Source organism: Hermetia illucens, chromosome 3, assembly GCF_905115235.1.
Source record: "Hermetia illucens chromosome 3, iHerIll2.2.curated.20191125, whole genome shotgun sequence".
Taxonomy (NCBI): domain Eukaryota; kingdom Metazoa; phylum Arthropoda; class Insecta; order Diptera; family Stratiomyidae; genus Hermetia; species Hermetia illucens.
In genome coordinates, this window is record NC_051851.1 from 151,796,804 (window position 1) to 151,815,663 (window position 18,860).

The 18,860-nt window shown below is 43.5% G+C and overlaps 1 protein-coding gene across 1 annotated transcript in view; it reads right to left on the minus strand.

Moving 5' to 3' along the window:
• Window positions 1-4,231: 4,231 nt before the first annotated feature.
• Window positions 4,232-18,860, minus strand: part of LOC119652329 (dual oxidase) — an 84,808-nt gene continuing 70,179 nt past the window's right edge. Inside the window, exons 9-17 of the mRNA XM_038056341.1 lie at window positions 17,752-18,604; window positions 17,580-17,683; window positions 16,828-17,522; window positions 16,641-16,764; window positions 16,255-16,505; window positions 15,969-16,186; window positions 4,988-5,602; window positions 4,790-4,918; window positions 4,232-4,519 (exon numbers count right to left, since the gene is read on the minus strand). Of these exons, the coding sequence (XP_037912269.1) occupies window positions 4,391-4,519; window positions 4,790-4,918; window positions 4,988-5,602; window positions 15,969-16,186; window positions 16,255-16,505; window positions 16,641-16,764; window positions 16,828-17,522; window positions 17,580-17,683; window positions 17,752-18,604 (3,118 nt within the window). The 3' untranslated portion in view covers window positions 4,232-4,390. The remainder of the gene's footprint in view (window positions 4,520-4,789; window positions 4,919-4,987; window positions 5,603-15,968; window positions 16,187-16,254; window positions 16,506-16,640; window positions 16,765-16,827; window positions 17,523-17,579; window positions 17,684-17,751; window positions 18,605-18,860) is intronic.

Consider the following 18,860-nt stretch of genomic DNA (forward strand, 5'->3'; position numbering starts at 1 on the left):
TATAACGAAGTCCCTTTTTATATCCACCCACCCTGTCGACAAACTTTTGCGAGCTTTTATTTACCTTGTTTTGTGGTGTTCTTTTAACTGATCTGTACGTATTTCAAGGATAGGTGCATGCCTTCTCCCCGTGCGAGTGTATGCTGTGCCAAACGACGAGGTTTATCACATCCCGATACACTTGAACGAATGAGTGCTCTTTAGGGCATGAAAGCCTCACAATCTGTTGTTATCAGGTTTCTAATTGAATTCACAGCAGTACAAGTTGCAGTCGTACACTCCCCGAAGTGTACCCCAGCGTCGCTTTCCATGTTTATCTTCACGACGTGCTACTTGCACGGAGAGTACCGGGCTGCTATATGCCAAGAAATAGCATCATTTATTTCGAACACGATGAATAAATGGTCGCTTGCCAAAAAGTCTTTCAGAACTGGTAAACCTTTTACCATAGAGACCAGTGATTCCGTCGAGAAGATTATGTCAGAGATGTCTGCCTCGCAGTGTTTACAAATACGGGCCTTGTCCTCGACAATATTTCCAAGGTTCGCATCCTCCTGGAGTCGTGGTGAGGTATGTCATATTCAATTGCACTGGTATTAAGCCTCCCACATCCAGTATCCGTTTCTCCGTGTTCAAAACAGACAACGTCCTCTAGAGCGGCGTTGGGTAGACGCTGAAAGATGTTTCCCTAAATATCGAATCCGTCCGTTGCCCAACGGCCCAGACTCAGATGGTAGCGGTATTTGATAAGTCCGGATGCCATGAAGTTGGGTCTTTATTTTGATACTATTCACTGATCAATACTATATTAGTTATTAACTCCGCAACAAACTGCGCTAGCGGATCATGAGCAATTGTACTGCGGCACTTGCTGATTTGTAAGCTGCGGATTATGTTAAGTGCGTCCTGTTTCATTTTCTATCCTATCCTCAGGAGCAAGTTTCTTTTTCATTTCAAATCTTCGCTTTTGTGACACACTTGTCTGCTTCTAAGGGACAAGCAACCTTCCTCCTCCGAGGTAAGGTAAGTGAAAGGCTTGACATTCCATTAGTCATGTCATAACCTGCTGGTTTGTTGGACTCTTTTCAGAAGTGTAATAACTAAACACCTCCTTCTGCTGGACTCTTCACCCCGGGACCACTTTCGCATTATATTGGATTGACTCTACTGGCCAAGCCTCCATTTGCCGTCTCGGTTTTAAGGGCTTTTTTTGAAGTTTCACTCGAAATATTTTGTTTGCGGATTGAGGGATCCTAAATCCGCATTTACTTGAAGGTGGACCCTCTTTTTCCTTTGGGCCATGGACCCATCGGTTCGGGCTTAGCATCCAAGTTTCAAAAAATAAGCGAAAACTGCTTTACGGTTTCGTATCAGAGCAGAGGCAACTGGTCACTGGACAACTGGTCTGCACTCCCTCACTTTACAACCAAAGTCAATATCAAGACTTGTTTCGAAAAGTGCTAATTTAATACTCCAAAGATTATGAGAGGTGTATGAGAACACCAGATCAGTAAGACTGATAGCAAACTTTTCGGTTGTATGGAGACCAAGTAAAATAAAAAGCAAGAATTGTGACCATGACGAATCGTCGCGTGGTGTAATGGCAGAATCTACTTTAAACAGAGGGCCTCAGCACATGACTGTGGTGTAATGTCCTTTAGAGGAATTGCCTCAGGCCACCGCGTAAACCGATCAATGATTGTGAAGCCATACTTGTAGCTGAGCAAGTTTGGCAAAGGGCCCACAATGTTGAGGTGAATGTTGTAGACCCGCTTTGTTGACCTAGAGCATACTCCTACTTTCTTCCTAACATGCCTAGTGATCTTTCCCTTCTGGCATGCGATGTGTTCTGCGGCCAAAGAAGCTAGAAATATTGGTTAGCGGCTGTTGATTGTCCGAATGCCGAGGTGCGCAAGATCGTGCACTGCACGATATACTTCCATATGGAAAACGACTGTGATCTTGGAGAAGATAGAGGAATGTGAGACGAGGATAGGGAACTGCTTGAACTTGTATTTGTAGTCCGACTGCAAGTTTTGGAGGACTGTGTCATCCTTCTGGGTCACAGAGATTTACCGGAAAATCAGCTGCAACTAAAGCGTCCGCGACAAGTTGTCTTTGCCGGACACATGTTGAATGTTCGAAATAAATTGGCTTAGGGAAGGAAGGAGCGCTTTGTCGGGCTTTTGCTGTCAGGCAAATGTAAGATACTTTATACTTTATACAACCGAAGTATTTGATGCTCAGATACGCTACTAATAGTCCATGTTGTAGGTGCTGAAGCTCCCTTGAGCGGGATTAAATTGTTCTGAGAAAAAACCCAACGGCTGCCAGCTTCGGTTCACCTTTTGGTGAAGAGTAGGGTCTACTGGGATATATGAGGCATTGACGAAGACTGTAAGGGGTGTATCCTGAGGAAATACCAAGGTGTAAAGTTTACCAGCTGCTTGGTGATCTTGAACGCCGGAACTGCTTCAACTTTCTGCGATTCCTTGGTATTAGGTCCACGCAGGAAGGTTTTAATGAGGGAGCGACGGTAGAAGTTTACCATGGCCAATAACCGTTTAAGATTTTTAACCATCTTAGGCAGTTGAGAGCTTGCGATTGCTTGTCCTTTGTCTGGATCGGGTCGTACTCCGTCAGGGGTGGTGCAATTGCCTCGAAATTTCACCCACTGTTAGAGGAATTTGCATATTAATACTTTCAGAACTAGGCCATAATCAAGAAAGCGTTGAAAAATGTATTTGATGATTTGTGCCAAATGCTCAGACTCAGAGGAAGATTCGGCCAGCACGTCAGACGAGCAGACAAAACAGAAATCGAAATTTCGTAGTAGAGAGTGAATGAATATGTGGAAGGTTTGCATGGAATTACACAGGCCAAAGGTTGTCTATGTAAACTCAAGGAGCCTGAATAGTGTGCAAATTACCATTTTTGAGCCTATATTTTGACCTATGCTACATGCACACTAGTAGCCTATAGTGACACAGAAAGTCTGCGTCCAATATGGGGATACTGATGTTCGTTAAAATTAAGCGCCACGAAAAAATCCTATCCAAGCCAAAACTAGGCGTGGAGCTTGATGCTGTGGAAATAATTTGATGCGTTCCCGTCACAGAGATGATCGCGATCTCCGCGTGAATGAATGAATGTAGACTGTAAGGCGGCGGATTGCTGCGTTTCGTTTAGACGGCGTCGCATCTTCAAGCGAACTTAGTTTTTTATTGAGGTGCGATAAACGTTCCTGGGCTGACACATTTAGTGGCTCTGTCTCCAAATCTGCGATGGTACCAGCACACTCCGGAGTTCCATTCGGAATGCGGCGCGCTACCGCCTGTTTTGCCCTTATAGACTTTGCGGGTGGGATCATTTTCATCCATACCGATTAAGTGACCCGCCCACCGTAACCTATTGAGCCGGATTTTATCCACAACCGCTCATAGATTTCGTCGTTATGTAGGCTACGGAATCGTCCATCCTAACGTAGAGGGCCAACAATTCTTCGAAGGATTCTTCTCTCGAACGCGGTCAAGAGTTCGCAATTCTTCTTGCTAAGAACCCAAGTCTTCGGGGAATACATGAGGACTGGCAAGATCATTGTCTTATACAGTAAGAGCTTTGACCCTATGGAATAGGCTCTGTTGGCTGACAACAACCTGATTCTCCAGGTTGGGGGTTGGGTAGGGCTGACAACCCTACACGGAAAACCGATGTTACGAAGCCACGAAAGACCCTCGGACAGGATGGATCTTACAACGGTCGCTATCAGCGTGGCTATATTGGTCGTAAGAGTTGGGGTGTTAGAGGACCTAGGGTACGTACTCTTTCACTGTCCAAGATTCGTGGAAGAAAGGTGGAGCTTAGAGTAACCTTTAGCCAATATGCTGTTACCGGAAAATCTGGCGGGGGAATGTTAACATCTCAGCAGGATTAGGATGCGTATCCTACACACTTGCGTGTCCAGGTTAGTGTAATTTGAAAATTTTCCCCTTGAATTTAATAGTATTTTGCTTTATGAAAAATGTTAAAAATAATGCATTACCTTAAAGTCCTGAAAACCGGCTTTGTCAAAATACTGATCAGGCGCCATATGTTTTCTTAATTAATTGCTATTCGATGCTATGCGATCGTCTTACAACTTCTAAGTGACGAAGGCAATGCTAAACTGACTGAGATGTCCCCATTTCCAATATGTTCCTGGTAAGTTGACTATTTTGCAAAAGAATTCTTCACCATACTTTAATTTATTCATTTACTATACAAAAATACACATTTGAAGAGGTTCACAAACTACATACATATTTATATAAAAAAAAAACATTGAACATTTAAACGTAATCAAATCAACAAATACATTTAAAAAAATGTCGCCTATAAATTAGAGTCGGTTCTAACCGAAATTCTCGAAATGGTGAATGAAATATGGTAACTTGCGTCCTTTGTTCACTTCATCACATGCCGACATTACACTCTTGGTTAAGGGGCGCGGTCCACAGGAGAATACACCAATTTTTGAGACCTATTTGAGTGTAGGAAGAAATTTGATAATTATTGAATCAAGGATTGTAGTATAAGGATTAGCTGTTACAAGGATGGTCAAAGACAGACTGTAAAAAAATTGATAGAGAAGATTTGGAGGATTCTTGGATATGTCTGGAGATAAGGAGGGATTTTCTCTCGGAGAATGGACTTCATTATAGGAAAAGGAAATCAGGAGGGAAATCTTACAAAGATAAAATGTCGCAGGTTCACCCAATCCAGCTTTAGATCTAAGGAAGGTTATACTTACATATGAATGTTTCTTCTGAACAAACTTGAGGAAGCTCGACATATCAGGGCGTCCAAAATGGTTAACAGCCTTAAGTCCCGTGAATATTGAAGTTTTAGCCAACCTCTGGAAGTGGTTTTCACAAATATACTGGAATAGAGAAAGAAACCGGTTTGGATTGACGATCCTTGAGGTTGTATATTATTTCTGTCTACTCACCAGCATCGTAGTCCTTAAATCGAATTTATGGAAAAATTGTGTTATGAAAATATGAATTTCTAATACATTGGTAACGTCCTTCTTCTCAACATCACGCAAAACATCGATGAACCATTCGAAATGCTTATGGGACGGACAAATCCACAAGAAGTAGACTTTCTTGCAAGCCACTCCTGAGTACCGATTCGTGCTAGTTCCGAATACCAAATCGTTGAGAATCGATGCATATGGAGTGACACCTATTCCACCGCCGACCATAACAGCCACTTCGAATTTGTACCAGTCTTGGTTGCCACCTCCAAAGGGACCTTCGATACGGATTTTCGGTTGATCCTCCGGGTTGTAGTTGCATGGATCGAAATAGTTCCTAAGCTTCCATGTCCATGGTCCTTGTGCCTTGATATGGCAGCTAAGGAAGTTTTCATGTGGAGCAGACGTAAGGGTGAAGCTATGCATTTCAGTTGGTCGCAGGGCGGTGCAGGATAGACGAACCCATTGTCCGGAGAGGTATTTTAGATTGGGCGGACGGTAGAACTTGATTTTGATCACGTCGGATGGGAGAAGATCGGTTTCCATGACGTCTAGGGCCATGTATTTTGTACGTAGTGAGACGATCTGGAAAAAAATGTGTAATTTTATTTTTAAAGAAGAGTTGGATTAACCATAGAGGCTTAGTGATAGCAATCTACCCCGGAGAACATTATACATAGTGCAGATTCCTTTCCAATGCTTATATCAACTAAAATTAATAATCCTTGAGGACTTTGAAAGAAGGAATTTTGAACATCAAGATATATCAAGATCCTTGATACTCAGGCATATTCGTGAAAATTGGCTGGGAAACTCTAAATATTCCCGGGAGATTACTTGAACGTGAACACCTAGAGATTAAACCCCTCAATGGTGCATTTACGAGATCAGACTGATTAGTCCATCGAGTAAAGGTGGACTACAATATTCAAAACTTTTGAACAAAAATGTTCCTGCTGATCTCAGAGCTTTGATAATTAGTTGAGATTTCTTCATTTTCCTGCGCTATAGAAATCCAATCCCAGGGGCTCTTATAAGGTAAATGTAAGCTTAGCGAACTATAGTCTGCTTTAGTCTAGAAGATTAAAATAAATTAGAATTTGGCTGTCGATGTTGGACCATCACCGTTCCTTCTTCAGGAATAAGCCGAGATTGCAGCTTCATTTCAAAAGAATGGGCAGCAGCGGTAGAAGCATGATATCCCAGTATAGGAAGTCTTTGTAGCATCCGGTGAGATGTATGTTAGCGGTTCATACACATCATTGATTGCAAGTCGTTAGAATCCACATGGATCTAATTCTCTGTGGTCGAGCAGAAATTTAGATACTTCTGCAAAACTGGTATATATTGTACAGCCAAACGAGCAAGCCAGTGAAATGAGGCGATTCACTGTAGTGGGAGATAGGGGGACAAACTCAGTTGAAATTCAGGATCAAGTTAGTTACGAAGAAGCAACAAACAAATGAAGCAGTTATCATGCACTTGTTCATCTGGCTCTGAGATGGCATCTTAACTAAGACCTAAGACTGCTTGCAAGGACAAATGCGTCGATGTTCATTCGATCAGCAAGTGAAGCTCTGAAGCCAAAGGAGAATTAATTCATTCTGAATTCTGTTCTTTAAACAAAAGAAATCCTTATATTGAGGGACAACTTCAGTCGCGTGGTGGTGGTGAAAGGGTAGTATAGGTCCCAGGGCAAAACGTGGATTGGTACCCACGATGGATCATAAAACCTGGGAAACGCCCGCTGAACCAACACCAATACCTTTACTACCAAACCCTATCTCTGCCTCCACATGGTGATCGCTGGGAGCTCTTTCTTAACGAAAAGCTGCAGACGGAGAAGGATGAAGACCAGTCTTCCGTGCCTAAAAACGGGACAAATTGCACTAACTGGGTCCTTCAGGTTGGGGGTTGGGCAGGCTTTGAAAGCATAAACGAACGGCTATACAGTCTGCGCTCGAGAGGCAAAAAATATAAGCCTCATTAATGTTCACACCCCTACCGAGGAGACTGCAGAGTCGGAGAAGGGGGGGGGGGGATTTTAAAAGCCAAGTAGGAACAGAGCCCGTATTCAGGCCATACCTTGGCTCCCATAGCTTACATCAAAATACGAATGATAACGGACTGCGGATTATTCAATTAGCAAGGTCACACGAAATGGTTGTTGGAAGTACCTGGTTTGCGCGGAAAGCGATCCACAAACATACGTGGGCCTCTCCAGATGGGACCACATTCAACGAAATTCACCAAGTGTTGATCGAACGCCACCAAATATCAGTCATATCAGTCATAGACTCGGATCACTATCTCGTTGGCATGGTGCTCCACCAACACCACCCAGAATCCCCTCTGTCAATCAGGTGAGAGTTAACACTGGAGCCATCCACAACACAGTCCTCCGCAATACCTATAAGAGGGAAATGCATGCCGCAATAGCCGCAGTCAACAGAGATCCTGGAGATGAAGAACCAAACGATCTTCATAATCATAAATATGGCCACAAACATACTTGGCCCCAGCCGCAAAAAGAGTCGGAACGGCTGGTTTGACGATGAATGGAAACTAGCAACGGAATAGAAGAATGCCGCATACCGAGTAATGTTGCATTCTCGGAGACTAATTACGATCTCCGTCGAGCGGAGAAGCGGCTCAACAAACGAAAAAAGGAAGCCTGGAAGAACCAACAGGTCTGTGAACTCGGAAAGTACAGGGAGCAACCGCACCAGGCGCGGAAGTCAAAGAGAGGAATCTGATTTCCGACAGAATGGGCTTATTGGAGCGATGGGTTGAGTACTTTGATGAACTACTGAACAACTAGAACATCGGCGAGTTGGAGGTCCCGCCAACTGAAGACGACGGACAAATACTGCCACCACCAAATATAGAAGAAGAAACGTGCAATCCACCGGCTTAAAAACCATAAGTCGACAGGAGCCGATTGAATTACAGCCGAATTGGTTAAATATGGAAACGATCAACTACACCAAGTGGTTTATCAATTTGTGCTCAAGGTGTGGGAATCAATGCCTGACGACTGGCAAAGAGGCATTATCTGTCTCATACATCAAAAGGGAGATCATCAGTGCGCAATTATAGAGGTATCACGTTGCTGAGTATCATCTGTAAGATATTCTCCTCTATCTTCCGAGGCTGGATAATCCCATACGCCCAGAACATCATTGGCCCATACCAAAGAGGCTTCACTCCAGGCAAATCAGCAACCGATCAGATTTTCTCTGTGTGGCAAGCGATGGAAAAACTGTTGGAATATGGACATCCGTTGCACCATCTATTCATCGACCTTAAAGCCGCCTATGACAGCATAGCCAGAGTAAAACTGTACACGGCCATGAGAGAGATAAGACTAACTAGGCTGATTCTGACCAATTTGTGAGGCCAGATAAAAGCAGCAGGATCACTCTCAAGACCATTCGACATCAACAACGGTCTACGGCAAGGGAATGCCCTACCATGCGTCCTCTTTTACCTGACCCTGGAGAAAGTGATCCGTGATGCTGAGGTTAATGCAAGAGGTACGATCCTCTTTAAGTCCATCTAACTACTAGCCTATGCTGACGATATCGACATCATGGGAAGAACCACATGAGACGGACAAACTGCCTTCATCCAGATCGAGCTGGCGGCCCGAGATCTTGAGCTGCACATCAATGAAGGCAAAACAAAATATATGGTGGCAACGTTAGCTCCAAAAACCAACCAATCAACAACATCAAACCGCACTTGTGAAACGGGAAGAATAATTTCTCCTATCTAGGATCGAAAATCACAACCGATAACAGCTACGACGGTAAAATCCGCGCACGGTTGTTGTTAGCCAACAGAGCTTAGAAAGACTGTTTCATCATAGGCTCTTACTGTACCAGACTATGATCTTGCCAGTCCTCATGTATTCCTCGGAAACTTGGGTTCTTAGCAAGAAAAATTGCGAACTCTTGGCCGCGTTCGAGAGAAGAATCATCCAAAGAATTTTTGGCCCCCTACATGAGGATGGACGATTCTGTAGCCTACATAACGACGAAATCTATGGGCGTTACCATGAAAGTCTGCTTGTTGATAAAATCCGGCTCAATAGGTTAGGGGGGGCGGGTCACTTAATTCGCAAGGATGAGGATGATCCAGCCCGGAAAGTCTATAAGACAAAGAAAAAAGAAGACGAGGCAGACCCTGCCTGAGATGAGGTAGGTCAGGACCCCAGACAGCTTTTAGGGGTGTCGAATTGGTGGACCTCGGCGCAAAACCGGGATGTCTGGAGTTCCTTATTAAGGCAGGCCTAGACCGGATACCGGTTGTTACGCCGTTGATGATGATGATGAACTTCAGTCGCAGCAGAGAAACATAGTTTATTTGGCGCATGACAAGACTAGCCAGTGCATAAAAGACTTTCCAGGAGATGTGTAACCATCTCAGCAAAGATGTGTCTGTACATGCCATTTTAGAGTGAGAAGAGGAGAGAGTTCATACCATGCATGTTTCAGTAAAAAGGGTTAAATAAACGAGAGAATGAAACGGTTGCCGTAACCACTCGACTCTTACATTCTACATGTAGGCTAAGGACATACTTAATGTGTGTCGTCCCGACCAGCAGGCGCAAGTACAGTGAAGGAAAAGACACCAAAACAATTCTTCGTCCGGTTTGATAAGGAAAAGCGTATTAAGCGGAACTCGAAGGCAGAGAAAGACCACTTCGGCTCCTCAGAGCAGGACAAGGTAGGATTGTATTGGCGTCCCTTCTTCTACGGGAAGCGGCGACTCCTTCATCCCCTCTATCCAAAGAAAATCACTGAGACGTATGGTCCAACTCAGGATGATGATCGCGAAAGGATCTAAAAGATATTTAAAGCAAGGACAATAACCAGATATTTTAAACAGAGCGACTGGTTCTACTCGATCAAAATCTTTATTTCTTTTGTAACCTCTAGAAACCTATATCTGAGGCAGTTCAAGACAAGGACTCTTTCTGGGCAACGTCATGTGTCAGTACGAGGCATACAATGATGGTCTTGAAGGAACTTGGACTATATCACTGATGCTGATCTATACCGCTTCACCAGCAAGAGTTGTGAAGAAAGCCTCATTGCCACCGAAGTGACTCTCGATTTGCTACTTAACAAAGTGGACAAGGATTTCAGCGGAACTTCAAATAATAGTAAAATGGATCTAGAGCGGCAGAGCGCGTGAGATCAGCACGAAAGAAACACTTTCAGTTGTAGTGCCCGTCCAGCCGGATCACAAACGCAACCCTCAGAAAGGGAGGAAGCACCAAATATACCTTACTGTCAACTTGCTAGCAGTAAAATAATAAAGCCAGCACCTGTAAAACTTATCCAAGATTTACTGAAGCGCAGGAAACATGATTAAGTACTTCAAAGGGATCATGCCGATGCTTTGCCAGCTTTACCGGGAATATGCATCAGTTAAGCATTGAACATTGTGCGAAAAACTAGGCTCGGGGTGAAAATGATCCGGCTCTCCGGTCTCTCTATTATCTTTTGTATTCAATGAAATTTCTATCCTGGATGCCAGAAAACTCCGGACCCAGGGAGACTCCCCCGCTTTCGGCCCTCCTTTGCAGACCTGTAGTTAAGTAGAATGCCGTTGTCCTGTCTTCGTTTAGAAATATTACTAGCCCACCTCCACCTTGCAGAAAGCTTTGAAAAATAGCCTCATTTTTTGTAAAAAGGGAAGGCGGGTAAGGAAGAGAGAAGTAATTCCGCCAAGGCGAGCCCCGGCCCAAGGGAGTCTTTCATGCTGTTTCAAAGGAAAATAGTGGAATTAGTTTATCAAGGACAAAGACAGCATACACCGAGATATAATAAACATTGGGGGCCAAATTCAATAGGTTGTAGGAGGGAAGAAGGATATCCAAGAAGAAGCCGAACCCTGCTGTCGCCAGTATAACACACCTAATCACCCTGCTAGTAATTTATAAGCTACCAAAAGAGCGTAGAAAAAAATGCATATTGGAAACCGGTGCCGCACGTATGAGACGAAGTCCAATAGAAACGATCTCAGTAGATAGAACCAGGTTGAACTTAAATGGATGAAAAGAGCAAGCAGAGGGCCAAATGTGCAGTGAGAGGAAGGATTCGCTGCCCCCTGAGAGTACAGATTTCACTGAAGAAGTACTTCAAATGCCTCAACATTAGATACTTATTCACATGGAAGATATTGGGAAAAAGACACATCACTAAGAAGTGTATCAGGGATCAAAACCGCGAACTGCGCCAACAGAAGGAGGAAGTGGATAACAATCCTGTTATTGAAGAAATCTAACTGGAATAGTCAAGTGGTTACCCTTGAATAAGTTCCTTAAGGTGCCATCGAAATCCATTCATGATCGAAGCGTGCATGTTAGGATATTTCCACATTTATAGAAGCAACAGATTCAGAAACAGGTGGGAAATCTCTAGCAAGCCTACTGAGGATAGGTTTGGCATACAATTCACGAAAAGGGTAGCACCAGAGAGCATTGCGCTGAAGTGACACTAGACGCGAGAAATGCATTCAATTCGTCGAATTGGAACCTAATATGGTAGTCTCCTGTAAAAATCGGTATAAAAGTTACCTGGCTCCTTATCGATAGGTGCTTACATTAGGCGAAGGAAGAATCTACGCTGAGATACACGAGGAACCTCAGTAGAACATTACTTCGGCAATGTCTTATTAGACCCACTATTGTGGAATACAATAACCAATGATGCGGTATTGGAAAAAGCCATGGTATTGGGATATGACGACAATATAGCATCGATTGCAGCTCAAAGTATTTTAAGGATGCTGAATTGTACTTATGTCAAACAATCACACTGCAAAGCTTTGACTAACATTTGAAGGGGATAAATTGAAAGGGGCTTCATAACAAAAAGCGATAAAAGAAGTTCTGCTCTCATCACCTCCAGGCCAGGTATGGTGATGGACGCAAAGCTCACTTTTAGGCAGTGCTTTTAGTATGCTTGTGAGTAAGGCTCTGGCAAGGCTGATGCAGAATTTAGGAGCGCAGTGGTATACTCCACGCAGCTGGCTCCTTTTTGTCCTACTTAGCGCCAATTTGAAAAGTTGTAATGTAGCTTTCTATAGTACAAACAAAGAGTGTATCTGGAGGGCTCTACGCAGGAAGGGCATTCCTGAAAAACTAATAGCTATTATCAGAGAGACATATAATGGCGCAAAATGTCATGTGCTGCATCGAGGTAAAACCTCGGAAGATTTCAAGGTTTAAAGCGGAATCCGCCAGGATTGCATCTTGTCACCAATATTATTTCTTCTTGTTATCGGTGAGGTTCGTTCTCCATGCTGCCTTGCCCGGAGGACGTGAAGAAATTCAATGGACATCTTTTACCAAGCACCTTAACTACGCTGATGACATCTCTTTGTTCTCTCATCGGGTCATGCACTTTGGCCAAATGGCTTTGGATTTGGAAAGAGAGGCAGGTAGAGTTGGACTAAAGATAAACACAAAAAAAAACCAAGGTTTATCGCACTCTCGCGTCTCGTCGATCGTGGTTTCGGCGAGGGTGGCGCCGAACTGCATATTGCCAGTCACATTAAGAGAACTTTCGCTGTCCTGTCCAAAATCTGAAAATGTAGGTCTCTCAACACCAAGATCAAGTTGAGACTGTTCGTTGCTTGTATTTTTCCTACTATTACCCGAAAACTCCAAGCCTTCGTCAACACCTGTCTGCGTCATATGATGGGAGTATACTGGCCTGATATTATCTGGAGTGTAATCACTCTCCCAAGATGGCCGACGAGTGGTCGCCCCAAAGGCACTTGGAGCAGAACAGTAGAGGAGGAAAGCGGACATCTCGGGAAGCCGTGGGGAGAGCTGAAGGGCATTTCTAGTAGTCACGAACGATGGTGCCTAGGTGTGGTTGATGCGCTATAATTCACCAGGTAGTGAATGGCAATCATATATGTAGAGTTCACAATACCGATTGACTTTCTGGCAGATGAAATTGCATAACAGAAATTTTATCCTCCGACCACCAATGAAGAGCGCGAAAAGTAAGAAAGCAACAGCCTTTGGTATGTTGAAAAGCGGGTCCGTGTAACTACAGATTGACTCCAGTCATCAAGGAATGGTCGCAGAGAAAATGAGGGAAGATCAATTATGATCTCACCTAATTTAAGGATATCTCGAGTGCCTTTCCAGGTTTAAATTTTACACGTGTCATCTGTTTGTCCAAGTTGCGACTCATCTCCGAAAACTAGGAGAACCCAGAACATGCAGTCTTCACTAGTTTGATATTCGATCAGAAATGTTTAAATTTTGGAAGAAAATCGGAATTTCAAGGGCAATGCCACTTTGGGAGGCATGGGGGGGTCATTGCCGAAGTGAAGAAGAGGAGGAGCAGGCGCGGATTTAATACACTAAGTTGGGCTAGATCCTTTAAAAGGGGAACTAACCGCTGATAGGAAGTTCAGGTGCTACGCTCATCCTAAAAATAGTATACTATAAGGAATAGTATACTATAAGGACGCTCTGCAAATAAAACACAAGGTAATCATCCTGCCTGGTCTACCAACCCTTTTAAAAAGGGAATTTCTGGGAAGGTTGAGAGAGTTGTAACAGCGGGAGCCGAGATACCGAGAGTTCCGAAGCAGTTTTAAGGAGACCATAAGAAGCAGCAAACAAGAATCCTTTATAACGAGGTATCTTTGGGTGTTCCCTAAAAAGTTCTAATAAACAAGTTAGGTAGACAAAAATCACCTTAACTGACATACGTGCGGATTTGACTGAAAATAATTTTGTCTCTTTTTTCACAGATGGAAGTGGACGGATTCCCTGATTCAACAGAGATCTCCATCTCTGGAGTTATCGAAGAGAAAATAGGGGGGATTAGTGAACGTATTGGTGATAACAAGGCTTCAGTGGTTGACGGAATTGCGATCAAAGCTAAAACCTGATCCGACCGGTTCAAAACGACTTTGAAATTTTGTAATGCAAAGGATCAATTAAAGTCCTGAGTGCTGCAACTACAGTTTACCTAGGGTGGTAAACAAAAGATTGTTGCCGTTCTTCCACTTAGCGGGTGATTTATCTGAGCAATAGTATGGCCCGTTTTACGAGCGCTACGATAACAACGATTGCAGATTTAACCTGGGGTACCATTACCGTTGACTGTGCAGCACAGGGGGGATGATATCCGTGAAGAAGGGTTCTTTGACTAAAGTGAGCGTCAAGTATGAGTAGCAATGGTTGTAGTTGCGATGTAGCGACATCTTCGGGATACATCGCAACTACAACTATCGACAGTTCCTGGGAGGTGAAATAATTCTTGGCCCTGTGATTCAGAGCTTAAAAATACTCCCCCTTCCTCGTGGTTAATTTGAAGAATAGTATTGGTGCCGTAGCGATAATGGTGGGAGGTTTGGGGATTTCTACAACTTCCACCGTCTGGTCATTGATGGCACATTGTTTGAGCTTAACGATTGTCGTAAGGTCAGTTAGGACTGACACCGTACGAGGAAACAGATTGAGCACTTTGCAATTAGCAGTAGAGTTAGTATTTGCCTTCTGGATGTACATAACAAGAGAGACGCTAACATCAGCATCGAAAGGAATCACCATCAGATGGTCGCTGAGGCTCGCTTGAGTGTTGCGTGTGTCACTTCTTGCAGAGTTGAAGAGCTGCGACAGTGACAGAGCCATCTTGCTATATCAGACGGCATATATACCTGGGTACTGCGCAGGTTGTCGGGTACGTCCAGGAAAGGGGTCATAACATCTGGCTGACTGCAGACTCATGGAATCAAATCGATGAATGGAAGGTGTTAGAGGCTTTATTGTTCTCCCTGGGACATCCTAGGAAGTGCACTAGCCATGATGAAAGGGAATTTGCTGTTGCGCTGGGCAGGGAAATTAAATCTACACCAAGGTAAAATTTCGGAGAATTTTGAAGCCTAAGACGAAGTCCTCCTGGGTTGCTTGTTGTCGGTGACGTTCTTCGTGTTGCATCGTCCGAAAGCCGTGGAGGAGTTCAATAGATGGTGACATCTTTCCTCAAACACTTCGACTACGCTAATGAGATTTGTTTGTCCTTTCACCGGATTATGGACCACTGCTTTGTCTATCTGGAAATGCAATCATGTCTCAACACCAAGATCAAGCTTAAATTGTTCTGTGCTAGTGTTCTTTCCATGTTGCTAAATGAGAGTAACAATGTGACTCAAAAGCTATAAGTTTTTCTGAACATATCATCCCAGTACTTTGGCCTGACATTATTTCAAACAAAGAACTTGGCCCGGCAAATTAGGGGCAGAAGTGGCAGTGGATAGCCCATACATTAAGGAGGGGCGACAGTTCCTTTTTGGCTACGGCATGCCGGTGCATTCACTCTCCTAAGATAGCTACTCTCCGAAATGCTCTTGGGGCAAAACAATAGAGTGCGCGTGTTTTGAGAAGTCCGGAAAAAGTTGAAGGGTGTTTCAGGAGACCGGGTACCATAGCGCGAAGGTATGGTTGACACGCTATACCCCACCAAGTGGTGATTAGCAGCCATGTATGCTAGGAAGGAAGTGCAGGACTGCAGGGTATGGCTTACATTGAGAAATGGGTTGAACAGAAATACGAAGAATTAAATTGCCACCTGACGCAATTTCTTACGGACCACTCTGTCCCCGAGGTCTCGAATCACATTTGTTTCATTATCTAGAGGTCTTCAAGGGCGAAGATGATTGAACGATATATTGCAAGATACTACAGGATACATAGGCAAATTGGATTATAGGAGATGCCAGAATAGTCGCGATCCAGTGCGGGAAGTGTGACTTTTGTACATACACGTCACTTGAGCGTGCTGGTGTTAATCAGATACTCTACGAAATAATAATTTACTGTTGTCCTACGCGGATAAAAGGAGAAAAATCAAGTTTGGGGGTGGCGGAATCGCGTCATAAATAGAAAATACCAAAATCTAAATCCTACCTTATCCAAGGTGTAAATAATTCCCGGTCCGATGAAGAACATCCAGAATCTCGGTGGTCCTGTAAGTCTCGCCAGTCCATGAATCAAACACAAAATATAAAGCAAGATGTATAGAGCATGAACGTTCCAGAAGAATTTGTATGCCTTCTTCCTGATGGTCGGATGGGCGAAAACGAAGATCGCTGCCATTATGATGAAAAGAAGGACACCGGTTAGACCTGAAAGAGAATTGAGTTTCATTGAGTTCTTCTAGTTCTATTGCAAGTTTGAAAGCTGGAAGACTTACCAGTAACTGTTTGGAACAACCAGAAGGTCAGATCAGGCTTATAGTCGGACGCGAAGTGAACCTCTCTTGTGAGGCAGTGAAGATTTTCAACGGACTGGGTCGAAACATGATAGAAATTCACTATGTGACCGACTGTATGGAGGAGCGAGAAAAACAGGGCTGTACAGGCGGCGATTTTATGGAACTGGATATGAGAGTCCAAGGGGATGTATTGTTGGATTGGGAACTCTTTCAGTTTTGTTATCAGATTTCTGTAAGAAAATAGAGGATCATAGGCTTCAGGTATATCTGAAACAGTTTCTTGAATTTTAAAAGGAGTCATTGGTTCTTTAAGGCTTTGTTATTGGGGGTTATTTTGAGGGTATATTGTGACTAAAACAATTTACCTCGACATTGTTAGCAGCAACAGGGAGTAGCAAAATGATAGTGATGCAGCTGATCCACGAGTTATAGCAATGCCTACCCCCATAATATGCCTCAGATCAGTATGCTCAGCCATAAAGGAGTAATCTGCAAGGAATAGTTGGTAAGTAGATTTTGTCCAGGGAGCCAACACAATTTTTTTAGACTTACGTATGAACCTCTCAACAAACAGTACGATCGTAATCACATAAAATAAAAATAAATAAAAGATATTTTGTCTATTCTCTTCCAAGAAAGTTGTGTAACTATCCCATTGCTTCTGCAGCCAATGTCGATGAATATCCTGCACAGGTTCAATATGAAACGAAGTCATTCGTGCAATATTCGTTGATGTATCCAAGAAATTTTGTTTCGCTCCTTTGCAATCCAAACCGATCGCAACAAAGTCTCCCTTATACTCCTTCATCATAAGCTTAAAGTCTTGGTAAGTCAAATGATTCTTATGCTCCAAGCCTACATCCTGGAACATTCCATCAATAAGCTCGGTAACCTGGTCATCCCTAAGACTAGTGGTTCTTGCAATCTCTACCAAGGATCGCATCATTTCGCTCAGTTCTTCCTTGTCTATTACTCCATTCCGATCATTATCACACATATCAAAAATGATTCGCAACTTATCCTCGGTCTTTCCTCGTGAAAATAGTACTACAGTCTCCAGGAACTCTTGGAAGGATATTCGTCCGTCTTGATCCTTGTCAACAATATTGAACATTTTTCGAACAAACATGTCGTTTGATTTCATCCCAAGTGCTGCGGCGAATTCGGCAGTGGAAAGGCTAGTTCGCATGACGGTCATGACTTCGCCATCGGCTGAGGTGTCTGAACGGCGTCTGCGCTCGCCAGGTCTACAAAAGAAAGATTCCAGAATGAAGATGTTCGAATGGTTTCGCAGTTATACTCACTTTAGGCCGAAGGTAAGGGCATATGCTTCTCTGAAGAAGTATTCCAGACGCTTTTGTCTTCTTTCTCGAGTTTCCGCACGAGTTAGCATGATGTCCTTAGGAACCTGGAAATGGAGGAATCACGTGTGAGCAAACCAGTTCTCAGAATTAGAAATTAGTGGCCCCTACTCACCTCAATTACAGTCAACTCTCTTTTATGTAGCAGCAGGAAATCTTCTAATTTCTTGATAAACTTCCTTCGAGAATTCACTGAATCTAATTCAAGCACCAAATCATGATCGTTATGAATTCTTATCAGGAGATATGGTTTCTTCCTTAAATTTGTTATTTGAGACTCTTCCACGGTGACTAAATCGACATTTTTCAGGCAAAACGTCCTTAATTTCTCGCCTTTACGATCGACTGTGTATATTGCAGCTTCAGGACCAAATTTCACAGTAACCAATCGCTTGTGATTGGCATGCAACCATTCCCTCGCTATCATCTTATCCACAGATCCTTTATGTTGGGCACTGGACTTAATTGCTTCCTGGCGTATCTTCAGTTTCCTTCGTTTGCTGTTTTGTAACTTCACAACACAATATCCTGCTCCAGCGAGCAATATCGGAACAAAACCAAGGAAGACGCAGGCATAAATGAAAGTCAGCTCTGATCCTGAGAAATAATCATATCCTTGCAAGTAGCTGCATGGTTCTAACTCAGAAGCGTTTAGCTGCATTGGTTGCGGGCAGGGATCATTTTTATGCCACATGAATACGTTCTTCTGGATGTCACCTGGTTTTATGTCGGTGCTATTGACGATCACGTCCCAAAGGGTGATCTTGCGAAGTTCTGCGATTTCTTCAGGGGTAAACATATTGCTGCGATTATTCTCGAACCAGAATCGGTCAGCGTCCCGAATCCTAATGAATTGTTCTTTGATGACAGCCGTGAATAGTTCGCCAGGACCTCCGTAGGATTCCAGCATACCGCCTACGTAGACGTCGATGTTGTCCAGTTGGTTGTTGTAAACGGAAATTAGAGCTCTGAAAAGTGGGAAGTGGGACGAGTTTAAATAGTTGCCTCAGTACAGACTAACAAGGAAGTAATCCAGAAAGGACGAAATTTGGCAAACATTCCTATATTTTTTTCTTAATTGGATGAGTTATGTAATCACCGGTTGGTATTGTCTCCAAGATCCTCTCAGCTCATATCCCGAACGATATGAGAGGCTTCAAAAGTTCCCTCCTAATGGCTTGGCTTCCTTCAGGCCCAGAATTTCCTCGGACGCTCGGAATAGAT